The sequence below is a fragment of the Xenopus laevis genome, chromosome 7L, assembly GCF_017654675.1.
Source record: "Xenopus laevis strain J_2021 chromosome 7L, Xenopus_laevis_v10.1, whole genome shotgun sequence".
NCBI lineage: Eukaryota > Metazoa > Chordata > Amphibia > Anura > Pipidae > Xenopus > Xenopus laevis.
This window is the reverse complement of record NC_054383.1, coordinates 15,751,742-15,778,546: the sequence shown is the minus strand read 5'-3', so window position 1 is coordinate 15,778,546 and position 26,805 is coordinate 15,751,742. Positions and strand designations below refer to the sequence as shown.

The window sequence follows — 26,805 nt, the reverse complement described above, 5'->3', positions numbered from 1 at the left end:
TTTTTTAAAACTCGAATCAACTTTGAATAGCTCCCTAGTCGAATTTGACAGTTTTAACCATAAAAAAATTCCAATTCAAATTTTTAATTCGACCCTTGACAAATCGATTTCTTGTTTTTTTTTTTTTTATAAAACTACTTATTGCACTGGCTCACAGAGTATTGCTACTGACACCAAAGCAATGCAAGTTTTATGATACATCTGATAAGGGTTTGTCCTTTGTATTAATCTTCCTCTGCCTGTCAATCATTCACTACCATATGTGTAGAAGATGAACATGTTAATATGTAAGGCCAACATAAGGAAAGCTATTTACCTGTACATAACTAATAAACAATACACTAGCTTTCTTGAGGAAGTAGGTGTTCAGGTACCAGATGTTCCACTCTGGATCTCTGTGTTCCCTCTAAGCTGTGCAAACACAAATTCTGTGTATGGTGCTTACAACTAATTTTCAAGGGGTTGTTCACCTTCCAACAATTTTTTTCAGTTCAGTTGGTTTCAGAAGGTTCACCAGAAATAAAGACTTTTTCCAATTACTTTCTATTTTCTATGACCTTTCTAATATAGTATCATTTTTTACCTTCTAAAGAAGCTCTGGGAAGGGGGGGGGGGTCACTGAACCTGTTCTAAATTAATAAATTTAGTTGATCAATGTCTTATCTTTGTCCCTGCTGAACAGAGTTTCATTAAAGGGGAACTCCACAAAAACATAACTTAAGCTTTTTGAAAAGTAAACATGATTTAAAATTAGTTTTTAAATATACACTTTTTTACAAACTTTTTCATTCAGGAAAAAAATGATGAATACTGGTGGGGATAACTGAAACATAAGAGCTGCAGCCCTGCAGAAGTTAGTAAAGAGTTAACAATCAGTGCTATAGAAAGGGTCAGCTGCACAGGCTTCCTCCAGCTATCTAACTAATTAACTAATCTAATTGCCACACAGATGCTCACATTCAATTCAGTAAAACTCCCAGTACCTGCATTACCTTGCTTCCCCTTTCCTTCTGCAATTCTGTTACCCTTTTCTTCTCCCTCTGCAATTTTAACTTCTTGTACATTTTGTTTTCCTTACTAGTGAAGTCTCTCTTCTCTACTAAACTCAATGCAGGTTCCGTTAACGTGCTTCCTTCTGCTGCCGCTCCTTATCTGAAGCACCTTCTAACCCCACCAGGTCTGGACTGAGATTCAAAATAGGCCCTGGCATTTCAGCTACACAGAGGCCCAAACAGCACCCCACCAGCCCAATAAATAGTGCCTGTCTATGGCAACTTACAGCAGCCCCTCTGGCATTTGCCAGAACCCACAGATTGCCAGTCCAGGTCTGAACCCCACCTCCCCCGCCGCATATTCCTACTTTCACTCTCCGGTCTGTTGCTGAAACCATGTTTAATAACATTTTTAACAGCGCAGAGTGATCGGACTAGCCTGAATCTTTCCATACAGCCCAAAACTTTAATCAGACAAGTATGCAGTTCAAAGCAGGGGGGGAAACACCAATGGGGCGAGTTGAGCCACTCGCGTCAGGTGGCAGCGCCCCGCTGGTTGCCAGATGCGGCAAAAATGTCACTCCTGGTAACTAAGAGACGAATTTCCGGTTTTCAACCTGGGAATTCAGCTCTTCTAGTGCAAAGGTGAGCGCTGTGAGGAGAGGTTAGGCGGCAAAGGAAGGCCGCTTCAAGTGGCGAAAAGGCAAGGATCGCCGCTGGTTCAAAGCGATAGTTTGTCATTTTTCCTTTTACTGTCTTGTCACCACAACAGAGGGAGGAAGCTGGGGCCCACCGGGATTTTCCCCCGGTGGGCCAGTCTGACCCTGATCAACAGCCATCTGTCCTCAGCCTGCATTCTCCAAACCCCACAATTCCCTGCACACGTGATTTTAATAAGGAAAGGAACATCCCAGTGCAATGCATTGTGGGTTATGTAGTTCCTGCATGCTGTCTGTAAGCTGTGGAGAAGTTGTTACAATTTGTAACATTAGTTTTTTAGTCCCTCCTTCCCTGCCAGGATTTCAAATGATACAGAAAGGTAAGAACTGTTAATCTCAGCATAGAAAATGGCATTTATTTATACTTTTTGAAGAACCGGTAACTGTGATGGGTATATTAGGGGTTTCTGTGTTATGTGGGCCTCATTATCAAATTTTGGTTTGGAAATCGGAGTTCCCCTTTAAAGGCAGCTGTTAGAATTGATACAATAGTTGCTAATACTCCAGAGATGCTGCTGAGAAATGGATCAACTAAATGTTGCAAAAATGTAACAGTTCAGAATCTGCACCTGAATTACTGAGCTGCCAGACTCAAACACCAGAGACATAAAAACATTAAACTGAACTGAACAACTGAACTAAAAAAAAGTGTTGGACGGTGAGCAACCCCTTTAAGTGAAAAAAAAAACATACTTTTATGCTTATTTTGACCCAACTTCTTCTCTGTACACAGTTTTAAAAAGTGCACATAAAAATGATTTAAACCCAATAGGATTGTTTCGTCTAAAATAAGGATTAATTATATCTTAGTTTGGATCAAATACAAGATACCATTTTATTATCACAGAGAAAAGGGAAATCATTTTTAAAAATTTTAATTATATGGATAAAATTAAGTCTATGGGAGATGGCTTTTCTGTAATGCTGAGTTTTCTGGATAACGGGTTTACAGATAACGGATCCTCTACCTGTGGTACGGGAAGCAATGAAGGGCGGATTCCTTCATCTGTGTGACATTCTGTGCCCTATCACTTTCACCAGACAGCGAGCAGTTGTATCTATTTATCTAGCAATCTACCTGCTATATAGTTATCTTCTGTTTCATAGTTATTTATATCTGCCTATCCACTATAAATGTATCAATTCATATCAATCTATATCTATGTTTTCATATTGGCCTATACATATGTGTATATATTACAGTGTAAACTCCTCTGGGGCAGAGACTGATATGATTGATGTATAATCTCTGTAAAGTGCTGGAGAATGTGTGGGTGCTGTATAAAATAAGAATAATAGACACTAAAGGAAAGAAGATATTGCCATTATTAGAGGAATTGCTTCTTTTCTGCAGTTAATACTTTACTGATTGATGGTGGTTCGTGGGTATAGAGCTATATCTATTTATATTATTCTATCTATCCATCTATCATCTGTCTTTCTGTCTATCATTCTATATATCTATCAGGGGCGTAACTATAGAGGAAGCAGACCCTGCGGCTGCTGGGGGGGGCCCCAGGAGGTATAGGGGCCCCATGAGGCCCTAATTCGTATACAATTTCAATAAATGTTGGTAAAATATGTCAATCTCTAGACATTTTGGGGGCCTGAAAAATAATTTGCTGTGGGGCCCAGTAACATCTAGTTACACCACTGATATCTATATATCTATCATCTATATCATTCTTTCTATCTTTATCTATGTTATCATCTATAGCATCCTATCTATTTAGCTATCATCTATCTACCTATATAATTCTATCTATCTATTTATTTATCTATGTATTTGTTATCTATATCATTCTACCTATCATCTATTTCTATCTATCTATATCTATCAATCTATCATCTATATATAATCCAAAATGCTCGGGACCTGGTGTTTCCGGATAACAGATCTTTCTGTAATTTGGATCTTCATACCTTAAGTCTACTAGAAAACCATGTAAACATTAAACCCAATAGGCTGCTTTTGCCTCCAATGAAGATTAATTATATCTTAGTTGGGATCAAGTACAAGGTACTGTTTTATTATTACAGAGAAAAAGGGAATCATTTTTAAAAATCTGGATTATTTGATTATAATGGAGTCTATGGGAGATGGCCTTTCCGTAATTCGGAGCATTCTGGAAAATCAGTTTCCGGATAACATATCCAGTACCTGTATATATAAAGTACAGTTAGGGGCAGATTTAGCAAAATGTGAGTTTAGATTTAAATAAATAAAAACTCACCCACGTTCTGTTCATTCCCATGCGATTTTTGGAAGCGTATTTATCAACTTTCAACCCATTGATGAATATGCTACTAACAATCCCATAGGAATGAATAGAAAGTGGGTGAGTTTTTCTTTATTTAAATCTAAACTCACCTGTTGATAAATCTACCCCTTAGTATATTTTTTATGTTAGATAGTTATTTAGATTGGAAAAAGACACATCCATTAAGTTCAATCTCTGTGCTGAAATAAAACCTGCCTAACTACCAGTTCGTGAGGGGGTTGTTGCTTTCATGCACCCTCCCCACCAAATGATTAAGATGGATATTTTTGCAATACGGATAACACTGAAGCAGACATCAGATACACACACACATTCACAACACCCATGAAACGCATCCCTGTAACAGGCTGGGGAACGTGCACAAAAGATCAATTCAGAGAGGCTTTTTCTGTATAAATAAACTCAGGGCTTCGTCCGGAACTGAATGGCTTTGATTTATGCTCCAATGGATCAGGATGTTCTGCTGGGACTGATAAAGGGAAGAAAAGCTCAATTCCATATTCTCTGTCAAAATACTAATACAAGATGGAGAAGGGGATATGCTAGTAAGCCAGGACCACAAATTGTGTTCTCATGCAGTTTATGATGGATAATGAATAATTGAATAAGGTGAATAATACATTCTAAACCAATTCTTTTGGGTCACAAAGCAGAGTCCCAAAGCCCCCCCCCCCCCCCCGTGAAAAAGAAACCTCAGCAAAATGTACTGCAAGGAACGACCATAAGAGGGCATTCCTCTACTGTAACCACTCTCTCTGGTTATAGATATGCCATTCAACCAAGCACTATAATATTAAACCAACATGTTCAAAGTTAGGCAGTTTTTTTTGTGTTTTTTCATTATTTTTATTGGGTTTTCCAAAGCACAAAATATGTTTCGTTTAAACAGATCATGTTAAAGGAACAGTAGCATCAAAAAATTTAATTGTTTTCAAGTAATAACAATATAATGCAGTGTTGCCCGGCACTGGTTAAACTGGTGTGTTTGTGTCAGAAACACTACTATTGTTATAAATAAGCTGCTGTGTAGCAATGGGGGCAGCCATTCAAAGGAGAAAAGGCTCAGGTTACACAGCAGATAAGCTCTGTAGAACATAATGGTGTTATCTGTTATCCACTATTTAACCTGTGCCATATAGCCTTTTTTCAATTTCCACCATTGCTACACAGCAGCTTGTTTACATGAACTATAGTAGTGTTTCTGAAGCAAACAGATCGGTTTTACCGGTGCATAGCAACCGTAAATTATATTTTCATTACTTTAAAGGAATTGTTCAGTGTAAAAATAAAAACTAGGTAAATAGGCTGTGCAAAATAAAAAATGTTTCTAATACAGTTAGTTAGCCAAAAACGTAATGTATAAAGGCTGGAGTGATTTGATGTATATTATGTCAGTCAGAGCACTACTTCCTGCTTTTCAGCTCTCTTGGTATACACTGACTGGTTACCCTGGTTACCAGACAGTAACCAATCAGACTCTTGAGGGGGGCCACATGGGTCATATCTGTTGCTTTTGAATCTGAGCTGAATGCTGAGGGTCAATTACAAACTCACTGAACATAAATGTACCTTGTTGCCCCCCTTCAAGTCGCTGACTAACTCAGAGTTATAGAGCTGAAAAGCAGGAAGTTGGATTCTGGCTGTTTTATTAGAAATCTGTTCACTCCAGCCTTTATATATTACATTTTTGGCTAACTAACTATATTAGAAACATTTTTTATTTTGCACAGCCTATCCATTTACCCAGTTTTTATTTTCACACTGAACTATTCCTTTAAAACACTTTCATTTTTTGATGTTATTGTTCCTTTAATAAATATGGTTATATGCCATAGCAACCATACACTATAATATTAAACCAGCATGTTCAAAGGTAGGCAGTTTTTTTTTATTTCATCATTTTTATTGGGTTTTCCAAAGCAGAAAAGATTTTCATTTTCGTTTAGAAATAGAAGAACTGTTAAACTGCTGGATATCAGCATAGAAAATGGCACTTATTCATACTTCTTAAAGAAACAGGTAACTGATGGGTATATTAGGGGTTTCTGTGTTATGTGGGCCTCTTTATCAAATTTTGGTTTGGAAGCCGGAGTTCCCCTTTAAATAAATCAAACCAACATAACACCAAACCTTGCATGGTGGATTTACAAAATCAAAATGCTCTATAATGACAAAAAGCAGCTGAAGCGGCACAATAAGTAAAATAGTTCAATCAGGTGCAAAACTTAAAAAGCTTAAAACAGCTCCAAAATTTTAGATCAAAATAAAGAGACCAATTATCAATAAACCTGAGTTTTAGATGTGGTTCTTCTGATCTGGTTTCCATGGCCTTTTGCCAACATAGCTGATTTAATTATGCTAAAATATCTTTTATAGAGTGTTGTTATATTTGTACCTCTATGACCTCGTACGTTAAGCAAAACCACGAAATAGTGCAAGTTCAAATACAATGAGGTAGTTTATTGTGTCCAAAATACAAGACAATAGGTTTTGCCTGGGGAAACAGTCGTGTGTCACCTGGGTGGTACCTGAATGCTTTCCAAGGATACTCCCATATAACATAAGTTTATATACCCATTTTGATGTCATAGATGGGGGTGATAACAAATGGGAGTATGCCAATACCATACATAGTCTGATTCCTCCTTGTACAATTAATGTCTAAATGATTTACTTAGTCTTACATGTTATCAAAGGAATGTTGTAACATACTGTGCCTAGCTCCAACGGTCCACAACCTCGCAATCAGCTATTGGCTAATCAAGGCCATTGTGGTATTTCCAGTAATTTAAGCAGCACTTCAGCAAGAAGGGGCCCCACCAGACAGGCTGGCGTTATGCTGACACTCTGGAATTTAAGTAACAGAGTGATGATCTTTTGTTTGTATGGCCAAGTATAAGCTATATGAGTGACCATTGTCCACAGTAGACCATTAGCCCTTATAGTCCATCCTGCCTTGGGCCCTATAGCGTTATGGCGTCATAGAGGGTGGGGGTGACAAATATCAACCCTCTGACACTAGCCATTCGTCCGTCATAGGAATTGGACCGTTCCAGATATATTTTTTTAATTACAGGAGGGGGGAAAACTCTAAAATATAATGGGGGTTTTTTTTACAGACATTGTGCTTGTTTTCAAAATTAAAAGAAAAGTATCTACTTTATTTTGCTACAATTGTCCACAGTGTTGGTTCAAAGTTGCATCTCTGATATAAGGGTTAATATACAAACCATGAACTGAGAGAGACATACAGGTGTCCCCTACCCCCCCCCCTTTTCTTTCTAATGGATCATTCTGACTCTCAAGTTAGGGTGCTCCATCAGACCCCTGGTTCAACTAAGCCAAGTAAAGGAGCAGGATGGGCAAATATCCAAATCCCCTGCTACAAGTGATGTGCAACTAAACATTAAGGAGCGGATTTATCAAGGGTCGAATTTTGAATTCATGGTATTTTGAAAACTCCCATAAACTCCCATGAACTTGAAATTCAACCAATCGAAATTTATTAAAAAAAAATATGTTTGGTGAATAGGATCGACCCGAAAACTTGAATCAAATTGGAATCTAATTCAATTCGAGTTTTAAAAACTCAATTTGAGGTTTTTTTTCAGGAAGGCAGCAAACAACTTGATCACTGGATGTCTCCCATTGACTAAAACAGCAATTTTGCTACAATTATCCACAGTGTTGGTTCAAAGTTGCATCTCTGATATAAGGGTTAATATACAAACCATGAACTGAGAGAGACATACAGGTGTCCCCTACCCCCCCCCCTTTTCTTTCTAATGGATCATTCTGAGTCTCAAGTTAGGGTACTCCATCAGACCCCTGGTTCAACTAAGCCAAGTAAAGGAGCAGGATGGGCAAATATCCAAATCCCCTACTACAAGTGATGTACAACTAAACATTAAGGAGCGGATTTATCAAGGGTCAAATTTTGAATTCATGGTATTTTTAAACTCCCATAAACCCCCATGAACTTGAAATTCGACCAATCGAAATTTATTAAAAAAAATTAATTTTGGTGAATAGGATCGACCCGAAAACTTGAATCGAATTGGAATCTAATTCAATTCGAGTTTTAAAAACTCAATTTGAGGTTTTTTTTCAGGAAGGCAGCAAAAAACTTGATCCCTGGATGTCTCCCATTGACTAAAACAGCAATTCGGCAGGTTTTAGGTGGCGAATAGTCTAATTCAAGTTCTTAAAGGGCCAGAGTATGATACATCTCGAAAATCAAATTTGAATTTTTTTAAAAAAACTCTAATCTAAATTTTAACAATTCCCTAATCGAATTTGACAGTTTTGTCCATAAAAAAACTCGAAAATTCGAAATTCAAATTTTCAATTTGACCTTTGATAAATCTGCCCACAAGGGTGCAGCATTGTGCTGTTTAGTGATGTAGCACCATCTTTCCCAAAATGGTAGCAAGAGACCAGTGGCAGGAATGATAAACCTTTTATAACTCCTCGGTTCAACATCATGAGACTACAAACAAAGTGGCGCTTATGAATCACACAGTTGGTTTGAAAGTGTCATAACCCCAACAAATCTGATCAAAGCAAGTCTGAACTGAGGCTGAAAATAGACTCTGGCACAAAATAGCCTCATATATATCATTGGTCAGTATCAGCTGACAGCAGCTCCTGTTAACCCCTGTATAATATAGTGTCTTTGCCTTGGTATTTGGCTTATAATAACTGTTTTGGTTTTGATGCTCTAGAAATGCCTGCTGTTGAAAAACTGAGCTTACAAGATGTAGTGAGGTCCAGCTTGGAGGCATCAGAAGAATGGGAAAGCAACGATGAAAGGCTGCGCTTTGAAATGCTCAAAAATAGACTTAAAGAGGAAGAAATGAATGAAATTGCAGAAGGTCGGACAATCGGTCTTCCATCTATTACCCAGGAGGCATCTCGATTAATAAAAAGAAACAAATGGAACTTTATAACTGATCCAAGGTCTATAACATACTATTTATTATACCATTTTAGGTTAGGGTTGCCATCTTTTAATAAAATCCCCACTGGCTGGTGGTGGGGGCGGAACAAAGGGACGAGACATGATGTAAAAGGGGGCATGCCGTGATGTAGAAAGGGGCGGGTTGTGCCATAAAGGGGCGGCGCTAGAACACGCAATTGCCCAGAAGGCAGCAAAAAGGTACATTTTGAGCGGATTGTGGGTGGTATGATAAGTTTGAAATACTAGGGTCTCCAAATATAAAGTGATAACTCACCACAAAAAGGAAGAGGCCCAGGTGCACCGCCCTGAGCCCTCAGCACGGGGAGCGGACAAACCGAAAATCCTTTTGGAGCAAGCACTCAATGAAGGCAAACTTCCACCAGGCGATTAGTTTACTGAGAGTTTACTGTGTCCACAGCCTTATGCATTAATTGTAGCCTATGATTAAGTGTTTATGACACGAAACGCGTATTGAAACAAACGATCTTTCCTGGAAAGATTGCAATTGTTACGTCTATGGCCACCTTTAGGGGTAAACAAACTCAGTCCCTACTACTGCAAGGGGTAAACAAACTCAGTCCCTACTACTGCAAGACACCGCCAATGCAATAATATAGATGCAATGATTCCTCCTGTTTTTAAACCTTGCACAAGTTGCATTGAATCACTATGGGAATCACTTGGGCACTGCTCATTCACTGTAAGTTATAAATAATAGGCCCTAAGGCATTGGTAGAAGCACTTCAGTATTTCATCACAAGCAAATTTGTGATTGTTTTTTGCTTCAATGACCTAGCTCATTAATAGTAGATGTAGAACTGGCTTTGCTAGTCATCTTATTGATCCGGTCCCCCGGGTCACTGACTCCCATCATCTCCCCCACTCCCTATGAGTCTGTAAGATCTCTTTTAACTTGTAACATTGGTATTTTCAGTACACACACATACAGGGACACACAGACAGAAAAATACAAATATTAATCATAATAAAATTACTCATCATGCACATTTTTTTTTCTCTGCTGGAGTATCTCTTTTGCAGAGCTTAGAGACAAGTGTTTTGTGTCTTCAAACATAAAATAGATTGATTTACCTGAGACTGCTGGGAGCTGAATTGCATCAAACAAAGACTTGTATGCTTGTTACCTTTTGCTCTGAGATTTATTTATTCTACTTCCATTATCATGGGCACAGATCAAGCCGGGATACTTACTGTAAATATTTCCTTTTATTAAGGTGCCCAGCAGAGGACAGAGCGCTCGCAGCACAAAAGCGTGCAGAAGATAAGGAAAGACTTGCTGCAATCAATAAGAAGCTGAAGTATGGCTATGCTGTGGAAATGTGTTAGCGGGCTGGATGTAGAGTTTGTATCACAGGGAATTAAAGGGATTCTGTCATGATTTTTATGATGTCGTTTTTTTTTCTAAATTACACTGTTTACACTGCAAATAATTCACTTTCCAATATAACATTTCATTCCTAAACCAGAAAGTGAATGTGTTCTTAGATGTACCAGGGATAGGGTTGCCACCTTTTCTGGAAAAAAATACCGGCCTTCCTATATTTTTGTGTTTTTTCCCTATAAATAACATTGGCATCAAGTATCATTTGCTGTTATTTTGTGTTAGGGAGCTGCTGGTTACTTTCCCATTGTTCTGTTGTTAGGCTGCGGGGGGGAGGGGTGATATCACTCCAACTTGCAGTAAAGAGTGACTGAAGTTTATCAAAGCACAAGTCACATGACTGGGGGCAGATTGGAAACTGACAATATGTCTAGCTCCATGTCAGATTTCAAAATTAAATATTAAAAAATCTGTTTGTTCTTTTGAGAAATGGATTTAAATGCAGAATTTTGCTGGAGCAGCACTATTAACTGATGCTTTTTGGAAAAAAAAAAAATTTCCCATGACAGTATAAATCCTCTAGCAAAAAGAGCGCTTGGCATATGGGGCATGGTCAGCCAAAATGGGCCATAAATTATTCTCGTCATGGGATAGGAGGGCTGATTCACTAAGTTTCTGTATACTGTGTGCTTTGTTATTGTAGCTTGTATTTGATTAAATGCATTTTGCACTGAGATTGTATTGAACAACAATTAAACATGCACGATAACTGTTTTCCTCTTTATCTTTTCTGAAGAGAACAAGACATTCTTAAAGACTGGCAAAAGCAGACAAAGAACATGCAAATTCAGAAAGAAAGAAATAGAAAAACACCAGAAAACCAGGTAAATAAAGAACAGAGTGAAAAATAGGAATAATTAAAGGGGTGGTTCACCTTTGAAATAACTTTTAGTATGATGTACAGAGTGATATTCTGAGACCATTTGTGGTTTTTGAGTTATTTAGCTTTTTATTCAGCAGCTCTCCATGTTTCAATTTCAGCAATTTGGTTGCTAGGGTCCAAATTATCCTAGCAACCATGCACTAATTTGTATAAGAGACTGAATATGAATAGAAGAGGCCTGAAAAGAAAGATGAGTAATAAAAATTAGGAACAAAAATACATTTGTAGCCTTACAGAGGATTTGCTTTTTTGATGGGGTCAGTGATGCCCATTTGAAAGCTGCAAAGAATCAGAAGAAAAAGGCAAGTAATTATTAAACCATAAAAAATAAATAATCAAAACCAATTAAGAGTTGCTTAGAATGTTCTATAACATACTAAGTTACCTTAAAGGAGAAGGAAAGCTCCAAGACAATTTATTGCCAACAGATTAGCCACACTAGTGCAAGCTAGAATGCTATATTTATTCTGCAGAATGCTTTCCCATACCTGAGTAAACGGCTCTAGACACTGTCTCTGTTTGTTTAGGATAGAAGCTGTCATATAACCTTGGTGTGACATCACTTCCTGCCTGAGTCTCTTCCTGCTCACTCATAGCTCTGGGCTCAGATTACAGAAGGGAGGAGCAAACTGAGCATGCTCAAGCCCTAGCCCTGGAGGTTTAAGCTGAAAACAGGAAGTCTGATACAGAAGCCCATGTGTACACAATAGAAGGAAAGAAATGTGGTGTTTCTTTTGACAGAGGACTCAGAGCAACATTACTTTGGGGGTTTACTGGTGTATTTATATTGACCTTTCTGATAAAGCTTACTTAATTTTAGGCTTTCCTTCTCCTTTAAAGGGCACCTGTTGGGTAAAAATGTTATCCCCAACCAAAGGTGCGGGCTAACAGTTGGGGAACGGTTGGGGATAACGGTTGGGAATAACAGTAGTTTTTAAGACAAAAAATGTCCCCCACTAGCACTAGGCTACCCACATTGGGAGGGAGCTTCCGGCGTGAGCAGCCATGTCTGATCACTTGCATGTGCCTAATAAAAGATGCCCCGAATTGCTCATTATGCGCATGTGACCGGACATGGCTGCTTACACTGGGAGCTCCCCTCCCAGGGGACATTTTTTTTTTTTTAAATAAACTACTGTTATAAGATTTTTACCCAATAGGTGCCCTTTAAAGGTGAACCACCACCAGCATAATAGTTTTACATTAAACGTCCCGAAAGTTCGAATCGAATTCGATCAAACTCGATTCAAGCTTTTTCTCCAAAAAAACTCGAATGTCAGGAAGGCTGCAAACATCTCCAAATTGATCCCTGGACCTCTCCCATTGATTTAAACAGCAATTCCGCAGGATTTTGGTGGTGAATAGTCAAATTTGAATTCTTAAAAGGCCAGAGTATGATAAATATTGAAAATCAAATTTGGATAACTCCCTAGTCGAATTTGACAAAAAATCCAAAAATTCGATTATTTAACGCTTACATGTTTTTCTAGTAGACGTAAGGCATGAAGATCCAAATTACGGAAAGATCCGTTATCCGGCAAACCACAGGTCCCGAGCATTCTGTACTAGACTTCCACATCATTACTCCACATTGAGAATACAGTAAAAAAGACTGGTATCTTACCCCACAAACGTTGTGACCCAGGTGCTGCCGCCCCGAGTCCGTCACTAGGGGGAACGCTGACTGCAGATTTGTAGTGTAGAGGCAGCACACTCCTGGGTTTCCGAATAAATCGATCGTCTCCAGACCAGGACATAAAACTATATACTTTATTTAAACAACATATTAATCATACTCAGAGATAACGGCTCGTTATACTAATTTATGGCTGGTGTCAGAACCCATAAAGCATTTTTTGGTGAAGGTGGTTCAAGCCTATAAAAGTGCAAAGCTTTCTTCTTTGCATGTACAGATTGAGTCTAATGCAGGGATTCTAAACCCCCACAAATAGGTCCCCATTATCCCGTCTAATTCAGTATTTCGGTTTCCTAGTGTGGACAATGGTGTGGATAATACAACTAAAACAATTCTTGGGTCACATCACTGTGCCAGTACTATGAGTAACCCAGCAGAGGGTGCCCTTGTATAATATGCGTGACAGCGGGATGGGTGAAGACCATTAAGATCACACTGGAAGAACTGCATTCCTTTTAATAATAATCTGGAAACATATATAGCATGACCGCTGGTTTTTTTAATTGCTTTTTTTTTTTACAGTATTCAAAAATGCCTCACATTTTTAACTCATTTATGAACTACAAATGTAGGAAATGTACTTGTTTAGCGCTGGTCAACAGATACTTTATTATTTGTAGTCAAGAAATCTGCATTGCCTTGTGGCATGTCACACTTCTATCTAAACTATTTCACCTTGCTTAGATTTCTTTTCAGTTCAGTCTTTGTAATGTGCCTATGATATACTCATATTCAGTGCCTTGCAAAATTATCTAAACCCTTGACCTATGTGTGGGATTGTGCCTGTCTGTTCTTCTTTTAATATTTGGAATTTATTAAAATTGCATATTCCAGAAGTGTTATTGCCACCCAAGAGACAGCTCAAGAGTCAATAAAAATAAAGCACAGGGGTGCTCTCACTTTACTGCATCACTGCACTACAGGTTGTAACCACAGGCATACTTGACTTCAGGGTCGGACTGGGCCAGTGGGACACTGGGTAAAAACCCGGTGGGCCCAGGCTCCCTGCACTCTCTCTCTGAGCGATGACGCACTGTAAAGTGAGAGGAGAAGACTGCAGAGAGGACTTTGCGGCTGGAGGGCCTGGGGGATGGTGTGGAGGGCCCTGATGAGGCTGCAGACCCGGTGGGCCCTGGGCCCCCCAGTCTGACGCTGCTTGACTTTTCCTCAAAGCCCAGCAGCAGCGACCCAGCAGCCTGCTTCTAAAAATGCTCTTCTGCCCACCACTACACAGCACTAATAGCTAGGGATGCACCGAATCCAGGATTCGGTTCGGGATTCAGCCAGGATTCGGCCTTTTACAGCAGGATTCGGATTCCGCTAAATCCTTGTGTGTGTAATATAAATTAGGTATGGGAAGGGAAATCACATGACTTTTCGTCTCAAAACAAGGAAGTAAAACATTATTTTTGCACTTTTTCTTTCCCCACCCCTAATTTGATAAGCAAAGTAGGATTCGGTTCGGTATTCAGCCGAATCTTTTCACAAAATAGTGTATTCTGTACATCCCTACTAAAAGCCAATCTACCTAACTGGGTACCAACCTAATCAGCAGCTACTTTAGTTCTACTTTTATGGAGAACCCATTCTGAAAACAACCTAGGCCTCCTCCTGAACCACACCAATCAAGACTCTAAAAACAGCAGCAGCCTTTCAGAGGAGTCCAGCTGTATACATGAAAGGGACAGTAAATGAAAATTAATTAAAGTAATAAAAACACATACCTCCCAACTGTCCCGTTTTGTGCAGGACAGTCCCGCTTTTGACAGCTCAGCCCGCAGTTCCGCGTTTGTACTGAAAAGTCCCGACTTTTTCTGCACTAAACAGCCAGAAAAAGAAACAAATTTAACTTGATTGGCTTTTGGCAGAGTGCCCAGAACAGCCACCAGGTGCAGCTAAGATACTTTTGTAACAATTTTGAGATAAGCAAACAAGTAGGATAGGATAATAGGTCCCTTGGAACAAGTTAGACTCACAGCTTAAAGGGCAATTCACCTTCATTAACAAAACTGTAATAACTAATGAACTGCCAAATTTTGTAAAATGAACACAGTAATTAGGGGGTGTGGGCACAAAAATGGGCGTGGTCAAAAAAATTGACGCCCCACGCATGACAACTTTTTGTGTCCCTCTTTTTATTTCCAAAATGTTGTGAGAAATGAAAACATAATATACTGATTGCACTGCATTCATACAACTGGTGTGTTTGCTGCAGAAACTTTATATAAGCAGCTGCTATGGGGCAGCCATTCAACCCTGAAAAAGGAGAAAAGGCACATGATACTGAACAGGTAACAGATAAGCTCTGTAGTATGCAATTGAATTCTTCAGAACTTCTATGTGATCCATTGTGTATCCTGTGCTTGAATGGCTGCCCCCATGGCTACACAGCAGCTTGTTTATATAAACGATAATGTTTTTTCTTGAGCAAACACACCAGTTCTACCAGTGCAGGGCAACAGTACATTATATTGTCATTCTTCTAAAACACTTTAGAGCTGCAGTATTTCTGGTCAGGTGATCTCAGAGGCAGCACACAGACCATCACGAAATGGTGGCTCAAGGCAAGAGATGTAAAAGGGCAATATTTACTTAAATATATATTCCAGTTTGGTAAGATTCTTTAATATGCCACTTAATATGATGTAAACTATATTTTGCTTAAGTATTCATTTTGTGGGTATAGTTTTCCTTTAAATATATATGCCAGTGTGGTAAGTTTCATTAATATGCCACTTAATTTGATCTGAACTATCTGTTGCTTAAATATTCATTTTGGTGGTAAAGTTTTCCTTTAAATTCTGATGCAGAATGTACTTGTGTCTGTGCTGCCACGTAATGTGAATCTGAATTGATTACTAAATACTAATCATCCTTGTTGCTCTTTCTATCCACATCATCATTGTGATTTACCACCATATAATTTTTCATTGAATAGATACCCAAGGCTCTTCCTCCTTATGCAACCGACTTGGATCCAGTCCAGAGAAAGGATCACCGGGACAAGCAAAGGCCTCTTTCAGATGAAAAATCAAGAGTCGCGTCCGGAAAATTACAGAGGGAAACGGAGAAAGAAAGGTTTGTTTATTCAACAGGGACCATATTCATGATGTTGGTATACAAACCATGTCATCATAAGCCCTGTGGTACATCCTGAGGCACGCCTCATAGCTCATGGAATGCTTATGGCTAGTTATAGCCACAGCCTCTGAGTGGAATATCCAAGCTGCCACAGTGCTCACTTCCGTACCTTATACAGTTATCCCTTTCAGACTGTAATTCTCACTCTCCAGTGTTTTTACCATTCAATATATATTCAAAGGGATACTGTCATGGGAAAAAAATTTTTTTCAAAACGTTTCAGTTAATAGTGCTCCAGCAGAATTCTGCACTGAAATCTGTTTCTCAAAAGAGCAAACAGATTTTTTTATATATTGTCCGTTTCCCAGCTGCCCCAAGTCATGTGACTTGTGCTCTGATAAACCTCAGTCATTCTTTACTGCAAATTGGATTGATATCACCCCCTGCCTAACAGAACAATGGGAAGTTAACCAGATAGCAGCTCCCTAACACAAGATAACAGCTGCCCGGTTAATCTAAGAACAGCACTCAATAGTAAAAACCAGGTCCCACTGAGACGCATTCAGTTACATTGAGAAGGAGAAACAACAGCCTGCCAGAAAACAGTTCCATCCTAAAGTGCTGGCTCTTTCTGAAAGCACATGACCTACACACCAATATTACACTAAATAATACACTTGCTGGATCAGGAGTGAAATTTTATATTGTAGAGTGAATTATTTGCAGTGTAAACAGTGCAATTTAGAAATAAAAACGACATCATAAAAATCATGACAGAATCCCTTTAACATTCCATGATATAAACCTGGTCGGCCCTGTTTGTAAATGACTAATTGGGTGTGTTGGAAAGCTAAAGGTTATTCGACAGGAACCAGGGAGCTTTCTAAATACTTAGAAAAGTATGATAAAATAAATTGTTTTCTGCACAGGGTCTCCAAAGATCACAGGCTGGATAACCGCATCAGACAGCATATCCAGACCATGAAACAAAGACGGAGCGTTCCACAGGCCACAGCATTGCAGGAAGTCATGGCAGCAAGGAAAGATTTGGAGGAGGCAAGTGTTTTACATTCAGGGCCACAGTTTGACAAGATGGTCCAATGGCAATGCAAATGCAAACATTACATAGTTCAGTGATGTCCAACCTGCAGCCCTCCAGCTGTTACTAAACTAAAACCCCTAGAATCCTGCCTCCCAGCCTACCATTTAGCATTCAGATTCATTGAGATTTTATGTTTTTAAAGTTCTGTTTACAGACTCCTCCTGGTCTCCAGACCCTCACGAAAAGGGCTGTGTATTCAGTTTCACTTGTACGTGTCAGCCCTTGCAGGCAGATCAGAACGGGATAGCAGATACATTTCACCAACACGTGAATAAACCATGTGCCTGAACTTGTCAGTCAAGCTGTAAACACCAGCCCGACAGTGCACAAGAAAAACCATAGCAAGAATTATCAAGGCTTGAAGTGAATATTCAAGTAAAAAAATTCGAATTTCAAGCTATTTTTGTGTACTTCGACTATCGAATAGGCTAAAATTCGATTCGAATTTGAAAAAAAATTTGACTATTCGAATATCGAAATATGTACTGTCTATTTAGAACTTCGACTTCGACCATTCGTCATCTAAAACCTGCCGAATTGCTGTTTTAGCCTATGGGGGAGTCATTTGTTGAACTTTGAAAAATCAAAGTTTTTTGGGGCAGAAATTCGATCCAATGCACTAAAACTTTGATTTGAACGATTCGAATACAGCCTATTCACCCGAAATTAAAAACTTAAATTTTTTTAATACATTTTGATTTGTCTTTTTTTATTCAAAGTTATGGGGGGAAAACCTCCCATTACTTCGAAATTCAACCCTTGATAAATCTGCCCCTAAGGGTCAAATTGAAAATTCTAATTTTCCAAAAAAATGTTATGGTCAAAACTCTCAAATTTGAATTGTGAATATTGCAAACTCGATTTGAGTTTTAATTCGAATTCAAATTTCGAGATTTATCGTACACTTTAAAAACTCGAATTCAACTATTCCCCACCTAAAACCTGCCGAGCTCATGTATAAGTCAATGGGAGAGGTCCAGGGACCAATTTGGACATGTTAGTAACCTTCCTGACATCGAATTCGATTTGAGTTTTCGAGTCAGTAAAATTCATGCGAGTTTTAGACATTCGATTTTTTTTCATCAAATAGCCCCCAATTGAATTTCGAGTATATTCAAACTTAAAGGAGTTTAAAAAACTCACAGGAATTTGAAATTTGACCTTTGATAAAAGTGCCTCCCCATGTTACGTACCCTTGTGCGTAGGGTTGCATTCATGAAAAGAACAATAATGCTACATTGCTGGTGGATCCCAGTTGAGGATACATTCTTAAGGTGTTATATGGAAAGGACACCTTGCACAACTGCATATAATCAGGGCCGCCATCAGGGGGGCACAGGGGTTACTGCTGTACCGGACTGGGCCTAAAGGGGGGCTGGCTGTGCCGCACTTTTTGAAATAGCCCCCCCCCTGGACAGCGCCAAAGCTGCGCCACATCTGCTGTAGTCCCGAACCGATGAAGTCCCGAAGAGCCGAAGTTGAAGCCGGGAAAAGACCTGAAGTCACGAAAGGAGCCAAAGATGAAGTACTGAAGCCATGAAAAGACCAAAGTCACGAAAGGAGCCGAGATTGAAGTCCTGAAGCTGCGAAAAGACCCGAAAATCACAAAAGGAGGCAAAGTTGAGGTCCCGAAGCCACAAAAAGACCAAAGTCATGAAAGGTGCCAAACTTGAAGTCCTGAAGCCACGAAAAGACCCGTAGTCACAAAAGGAGCCAAACTTGAAGTCCTGAAGCTGCGAAAGGAGCCAAAGTTGAAATCCTGAAGACACAAAAAAGACCAAAGTCACGAAAACAGCCGAGATTGAAGTCCTGAGGCCGGGAAAAGACCCAAAGTCACAAAAGGAAGCAAAGTTGAAGTCCTGAAGACACGAAAAGACCAAAGTCACGAAAGGAGCTGAGATTGAAGTCCTGAAGCTGCGAAAAGACCCGAAAATCACAAAAGGAGGCAAAGTTGAGGTCCCGAAGCCACAAAAAGACCAAAGTCATGAAAGGTGCCAAACTTGAAGTCCTGAAGCCACGAAAAGACCCGTAGTCACGAAAGGAGCCAAACTTGAAGTCCTGAAGCTGCGAAAGGAGCCAAAGTTGAAATCCTGAAGACACAAAAAAGACCAAAGTCACGAAAAGAGCCGAGATTGAAGTCCTGAGGCCGGGAAAAGACCCAAAGTCACAAAAGGAAGCAAAGTTGAAGTCCTGAAGACACGAAAAGACCAAAGTCACGAAAGGAGCTGAGATTGAAGTCCTGAAGCCGCAAAAGACCCGAAAATCACAAAAGGAGGCAAAGTTGAAGTCCCGAAGCCACAAAAAGACCGAAGTCACGAAAGGAGTTCAGTTCTACTGACCACCAATGTATTTTTTTTTTTAAATCAGTGTATTATTTTAATACTCTATAGGCCCCTGCCACCAGATTTTTTTTCAAACATATTCTCTGGGGCCCAATGTTTCTTTTTAACTTGTAAGAGGAGGCCCTGGCGCCAATGTTTCAAAAAAAAACTTTTATGGGGCGCCCTGGCACCAGTGTTTTCTTTTTACTTATAGGGGGGCCCGGACCAACAATGGCTTTTTATAACTTGTGTGGGAGGGGGGGATTTGCAGTATTTAGCACTGATGTCTGTGTGGTCTTTTAACTGTGTTGTGAGCGGGATCTGTGGTGGGGCTTGGGGGCTGGGTGGCACCGAACATTTTGTTGAACGGGGAGCGTTATTTCTAATGGCGGCCCCGCATATAACACAGACAGGATGTGCATGGGGCATTGTGCATGTGATTAGTGTTCTACAGTAAGTGGTCCATGGAAGGCGAAAAAAAGGAACAGTCTTGTTCAGAGTCTTTATTTCCCATTGTAAGCATCAGGCTTGTAGCAACACTATGCTCAATTTAAAGTATCCAGCAGCCATGATGTTCTGACAATAATCTTGAGAATCTGAGGCTACCCTGTAAGCCAATAAACGGAGAAACTGTCCAGTCCATCCAGTCATATGTTGTTAGTGTCTGGGTGTCAGCATTCCACAGGCGTGTAATATTTCCAATGATGCGTGTTATATGGAGAAAACATGAACTTGAAGTATCTTGTGACTCACCTACAATTGTTCCGGCACACAAATATGCATTTCATACGGTAAACAGAGCCTGTTTAGATCATCACCGCAAGCAAATATTACTGACATTTTCTACACCCATTACAAGATGGATATATTGCACCTTGGACCTTCAAATCCCATGGAGTATTTGTAATAATGAGTAATATGATAAGACCAGTGTCTTCTTGCATTTTTTGTATTATATTTAATAATGTGAATTCCATGGTAGGTGAAAGACTTTAAACCTTAAAGGAGAAGCAAAGGCTAAAACTAAGTAAGCTTTATCAGAAAGGTCTATATAATACACTAGTAAACCCTCAAAGTAATGCTGCTCTGAGTCCTCTGTCAAATGAAACACAGCATTTCTTTCCTTCTATTGTGTACTCATGGGCTTCTGTATCAGACTTCCTGTTTTCAGCTTAAACCTCCAGGGCTTGGGCTTGAGCATGCTCAGTTTTCTCCTCTCCTGTTTCCCCCCTCCCTGCTGTAATCTGAGCCCAGAGCTATGAGGGAGCAGGGAGAGACTCGGGCAGGAAGTAATGTCACAACAAGCTAATATGGCAGCTGCTATCCTAAACAAAAAGAGAGAGCTTCTAGAGCTGTTTACTCAGGTTTGATAAGCATTCTACAGAATGAATATAGTGTTATAGCTTGCATTATTGTGGCTTATCTATTGGTAATAAACTGCCTCAGTAGCTTTCCTTCTTCTTTAACCTGTTTATTTCTTAATTACAGGCCACAAAACTGCAGGCTGAGCTGTTACAGAGGAAGAAGGCGCAAGAGTTGGAATATCGGTTCAGTGCCTTTACCGGAGAAATCTCCCCCACTCCCTCTCCTCAAGGAAAGCCTCAGAACATCTTTGTAGCGCCTTTATAATATATAATTCACAAGAGTCGTGAATATCCTGTAGATTATATAGTGAATAAAGTACCCCCTATTATAAAATATAAGGATATTATAAGTCACCGAGGAGTTTCATGACCATATAAAAGTACGAAGCCGAAGGCCGAGTGTTTTTATACAGTTTATGGAACTCCGAGGTTACTTCTAATATCCTCATATTATATGACAAGGGGTACGTTATATATTATAATACACAAGTTTTAGTGAGCCATGTGACAAAAATGACATCACTACTCACTGTTAATAACTGATGACATCACTAGTCAACGTTTATAAGGATATAATTTATAAGATATTTATGGCTTTTGCGTATAATATCCTTATAAACAGTGTTTAGTGATGTCATCAGTGCTTGATGATATAATATGCACACACCTATTCTTCTTAGGTTGAGTTACAATTTTCTTATTGAATCTGGTTTCTTTCATAATTTCATTATTTTAATTGTTATTAAACAATGTAATACTGTGTGTGTGCTTTTAGCAAGAAGATTTTCTGTGAACAACCCCTTCTGTGTCAAACAACAATGTTAGCAGTTGTTTAGTCTTCTTTAGCGCATGACAAGTTACAGATACAGGTATGGGACCTGTTATCCAGAATGCTCGGGACCTGGGGTTTTCCAGATTACGGATCTTTCCGAAAACTGGATCTTCATACCTTACGTCTACTAGAAAATTGTGTAAACATTAAATAAACCCAATAGGCTGGTTTTGCTTCCAATAAGGATTAATTATATCTTAGTTGGGATCAAGTACAAGATACTGTTTTATTATTACAGATAAAAAGGAAATTTTTAAGAAATTTGGATTATTTGGAAAAAATTGAGTCTATGGGAGACCTTTCTGTAATTCGTAGCCTTGTGGGTAATGGGTTTCTGGATAACGGATCCCATACCTGTATAGGAAAACATTGCTGTATAAGCCACAGTTCCAAAAAGATCTAGGGTAAATGAGTGTCCAACTGCAAATCTCCTCATTAATGACCTTCCAGTTGGGCTCTCAGGTGTAACTGGGACAGCAAATAATCAATATCCTCAAATCTCATCTTAAAAGACCTTCAGTATGACCCCCCTCTCCACTGCTCAAACTCTCATTATGGGGATCAGCTACTCAGTTCACTTTATTGTGCTTAGTACATAATAAGAGAAATCTTTTTTTCCTATTATGGTGAAAAGGGATGGGTGAATTTGACCAGTTTTGCTTCGCTGCAGATTCGCTGAAATTCATTAGTCTATTTGCACGCTTGATGAGCGACATTTTTTTTCTACCATTGGAGTCTATGGGCGTCCTTTCCGCTGCGAAAATCGGCAAAAAAAATGTGCTCATCCCTAATGGTGAGTACCATTGTGGCCTTGTTCGGGTTGGCCACATACCAGTGATATCAGGCCACAGCTCGCTGATGCAACTTGGGGCTGATCTTGGTTTCAGGAAAAATGCAGGCTGAGAATCATCACTACACTGGCATCTGCCGTCTTCCTTACCTGCACCCGGAACCATAATGTCGACTCAGGTGCAGGCACAAGCAGTGGAATTCAGCTCTGAAAGGAAAATGCAGATGCCAGTGTAGGTGATTTTGCTGTGGTGTGTAGTTCTACTCTACAGGAAAATCATAGGTCCAATTTATATCAGAAATATTTACCGTGCTCTCATCCCAAAAAACCTGCCAGTCCAAGGGGTTATCAATCGTTAGTAGAGTAAATCAAAAAGCAAAAATGGGAAGAGACTCGCTATTAGTGAAAAAGTAACCCAAACAGTATTTCAATTAAAAAATCTTTATTAGGACTTGCATTAGCCTAATGCGTTTTTTGCCAAGTTGGGCACTTACTCATACTGCCCACCTTAGCAAGAAACGCGTTAGGCTAATGCATATCCTAATTAAGATTTTTTAATTACTTTTTGGGCTACTTTTTCACTAATAGTGAGTCCCTTCCCATTTTTGGCTTTTCATGCCAGTGTAGGGCTGATTCTTGGTCTGTGGTTTTCATCTGCCCATGAATTACCCCCGTGCTAGACCACACCATCTTTGGCTACTTGTTAGGAGATTGTGGCACAATAAGAGGCGTATGGAAAGGGGAGTAAGTATCATTTCTGCCCATAATACAATGGCAGCTTAGGTAGGACTAAACCAGCAACATACCCCATAGGCTAACATTGGTGCTCGGTAGGTTTTAGGTGGCGAAATAGGTAGTCAAAGTTTTTTTTAAAGAGACAGTACTTCGACTATCGAATGGTCAAATAGTCAAACGATTTTTAGTTCGAATCGTTAGATTCGAAGTCAAGGTCGAAGTAGCCTAATTAAATGTGCCCCTAAAAGTTAACTTGAAGGTGAACCACCCCTTTAAGTCTACTAAATAATAATTTAAACATGAATTACACCCAACAGGATTGTTTTGCTTCCAATAAGGATTAATTATATCCTAGATGGGATCAAGTACAAGCTACTGTTTTATTATTAGAGAAAAAGCTTTTAAAATGAAAATTATTTGCTCAAAATGGAGCGTATGAGACATGTCCTTCCTGTAATTTGGAGCTTTATGTCTAACGGTTTTCTGGAAAACGGATCCCTTACCTGTATCTTTTGGTAACAGAAACCCTAACACATGATACAGTATTTATAAAGGGCTATGTTTGGTGTGACAGTATCCATTAAAGGCATACCATGAGGCTACAAATGCAGTACTAATTGTGGTACAGATATGGGATCCGTTATCCGGAAACCCATTATCCAGAAAAGATAATAGACTCCATTTTTATCCAAATAATCCACATTTTTAAAATTGATTTCCTTTTTCTCTGTAATAATAAAACGGTAGCTTGTACTTGATCCCAACTAAGATATAATTAATCCTTATTGGAGGCAAAACCAGCTTATTGGGGTTATTTCATACTCCATAATGAGAGTTTGAGCAGTGGAGAGGGGGGTCATACTGAAGGTCTTTTAAGATGAGATTTGAGGATATTGATTATTTGCTGTCCCAGTTACACCTGAGAGCCCAACTGGAAGGTCATTAATGAGGAGATTTGCAGTTGGACACTCATTTACCCCTAGATCTTTTTGGAACTGTGGCTTATACAGCAATGTTTTCCTATACAGGTATGGGATCCGTTATCCAGAAACCCATTACCCACAAGGCTACGAATTACAGAAAGGTCTCCCATAGACTCAATTTTTTCCAAATTTCTTAAAAATTTCCTTTTTCTCTGTAATAATAAAACGGTAGCTTGTACTTGATCCCAACTAAGATATAATTAATCCTTATTGGAGGCAAAACCAGCTTATTGGGGTTATTTCATATTTACATGATTTTCTAGTAGACTTAAGGTATGAAGATCCAAATTATGGAAAGATCCGTTACCCGGAAAGCCCCAGGTCCCGAGCATTCTGGAAAACGGGTCCAATACCTGTACCTTCGCTTTAATGTGTATAGTGAAACAATTCTTCCCCGAGATAAGACGGAATTCTTGTACTTTACTCCTGAACATTCTGTCATTGTCATGAATGTATTATTGAGGGAATCTATGTGCCTTTATTATATCCCGCACCTCCACTGAATTACACACTTCGAGGGGCATATTTATCAAGGGTTGAATTTAAAATTGAAAAAACTTAGAAATTCGAATTCAAAAAGACCAACCGAAATTAAGTTGAAGTTTTTTTTGGTCGAATAGGTCCGTTTTTCGACCGAACATGGTCCATATTCGCATCGTACGAATCAAAGGAATATCGCATTTGATCGAATTCGATTCCAAGTTTTTCCCAAAAAACATGTCGATTTTTCAAAGTGCACCAATTGACTCCAGATTGACTCCCCCATAGGCTAAAACAGCAATTACACAGGTTTTAGATGGCAAATGGTTGAAGTAAATTTTTTAAAGAGACAGTACATAAATTTCAATATTCAATTTTTTTTTTCAAATTTGAATCGAATTTATATATTCCCTAGTCGAAGTACACAAAAATTCGAATTTTTTTCATTCGAAAATTCACCTCGACCTTTTGTAAATCTGCCCCCTAATGTCTAATTGGCTTTCCTGGCTTCTTCCTTGAACCTCTCATAATGAACTTCAGCCCTCTGATCCGTTATTGTTTGTATTTTATATATAATAACCCTGTCTTGGCTGCATTGCCTAAACCCAGCTGCTCTCAGACAGAACACTGTTATGTTTGCAATCCTCTCCTTCAGATTGAGGCCTTGCAATTGGTGAAGGAAGGGGTCAAAGGAGGCTGAACTGTAACACTCAACACGTACAGTGCCTGAAACCATGAAGTGTGTCAGTGGTTCTTGAGCCAAATAAACTATTTATTAAAGGAGAACTAAATTTTAACTAAAGAAGTAGGTAGAAATGTTGTACATTATGTTTTGGGCTTCTGTGCCAGCTCAACGCAACCACAGCCCTTTAGCAGTAAAGATCTGTGTCTCCAAAGATGCCCCAGTAGCTCCCCATCTTCTTTTCTGCTGATTCACTGCACATGCTCTATGCTGCTGTCACTTACTGAGCTTAGGGACCCACTCACAATATACAGTACACATAGAATAGAAATGTCACAATATAAGGCTGATTAGTAATTAATACAGATAATTACTACATGGCAGCACAGAAACCAGTGCAATTAGCATCAGAATTTAATAATCAGCCCTGTAGCATCAGCTTATATTACAGGGGAAGCTCATTTTCTGCTGGATAATTAGTGACGAGCCCTAAGCTTAGCTTCTCAACAGCTGCTCAGAGCCCACTGAGCATGTGAGTGTCACAGACACTTTCCAAGATGGTGACCCCCTGTGACAAGTTTGAAGTTCTGGATCATTGCTGCTATTGACAAGCTGAAACTTTAGGCTGGTGCAATAAGTTCACTATATAAAATATGGTATTTTATATATACTATGTATTTTATATACTCTCAGTCGTGTGGCTTGTGTTCTGATAAACTTCAATCACTCTTTACTGCTGTACTGCAAATTTGAGTGATATCACCCCCCCCCAGCAGCCTAACAACAGAACAATGGGAAGGTAACCAGATAACAGCTCCCTAACACAAGATAACAGCTGCCTGGTAGATCTAAGAACAACACTCAATAGTAAAATCCAGGTCCCACTGAGACACATTCAGTTACATTGAGTAGGAGAAACAACAGCCTGCCAGAAAGCAGTTCCATCCTAAAGTGCTGGCTCTTTCTGAAAGCACATGACCTCCTGGGCCCCCTCTGTAGTTACATCGCCTGGTGAAGGGGCAAATCTGTCCCATTTTGCTTCATGGAAAAATTTGAAAAAGGTGTAATTAGACTTTTTTTCACTGCTTATATTGTGCTAATTTTAGGGTTACTTTTGAAGTGCCTCTTGGCTAGTTTTGGGCTGTTTTTTAAATCCCCTAAAGCTATTTTGGTCTGACAATGTACATTTTGTTACATGGACACAACAAATGTACAACAAAAGAAATGTACAACAAAACAGTGCTGCTGTTTTTTTAATAAGGTCTCTCCCCATGATAAGCTTCTTTGCAGCTTTTTCCCTTAGAGGGACCTCAAGATTTAAGTGGAAGAGTGAAAAATATAACAAATCTTAAATAAGTAAATGCAACTACACACACTTAACAATACAGACTCACAAACGCCGACTTATTGCAACAAAAACGGACTGTGTTATTTAAAGGGTTACTGACTAAAAGCTGTATTATTAGGGTAACAGCATTATTGGGTATCACAGCCTCGCTAA

The 26,805-nt window shown here is 39.2% G+C and overlaps 1 protein-coding gene across 4 annotated transcripts in view; it reads left to right on the top strand.

The window, feature by feature from the left end:
* The window catches only part of LOC108696108 (leucine-rich repeat-containing protein 27), a 31,830-nt gene extending 10,644 nt beyond the window's left edge, over positions 1-21,186 (top strand). For all 4 annotated transcript variants that reach the window (XM_018225160.2, XM_018225161.2, XM_018225158.2 and 1 more), the window contains exons 6-11: positions 8,718-8,952; positions 10,189-10,272; positions 11,092-11,179; positions 15,873-16,012; positions 16,945-17,071; positions 20,927-21,186. In XM_018225160.2, the coding sequence (XP_018080649.1) occupies positions 8,718-8,952; positions 10,189-10,272; positions 11,092-11,179; positions 15,873-16,012; positions 16,945-17,071; positions 20,927-21,067 (815 nt within the window). In that variant the 3' untranslated portion in view covers positions 21,068-21,186. The remainder of the gene's footprint in view (positions 1-8,717; positions 8,953-10,188; positions 10,273-11,091; positions 11,180-15,872; positions 16,013-16,944; positions 17,072-20,926) is intronic.
* The last annotated feature ends 5,619 nt before the right edge of the window (positions 21,187-26,805 follow it).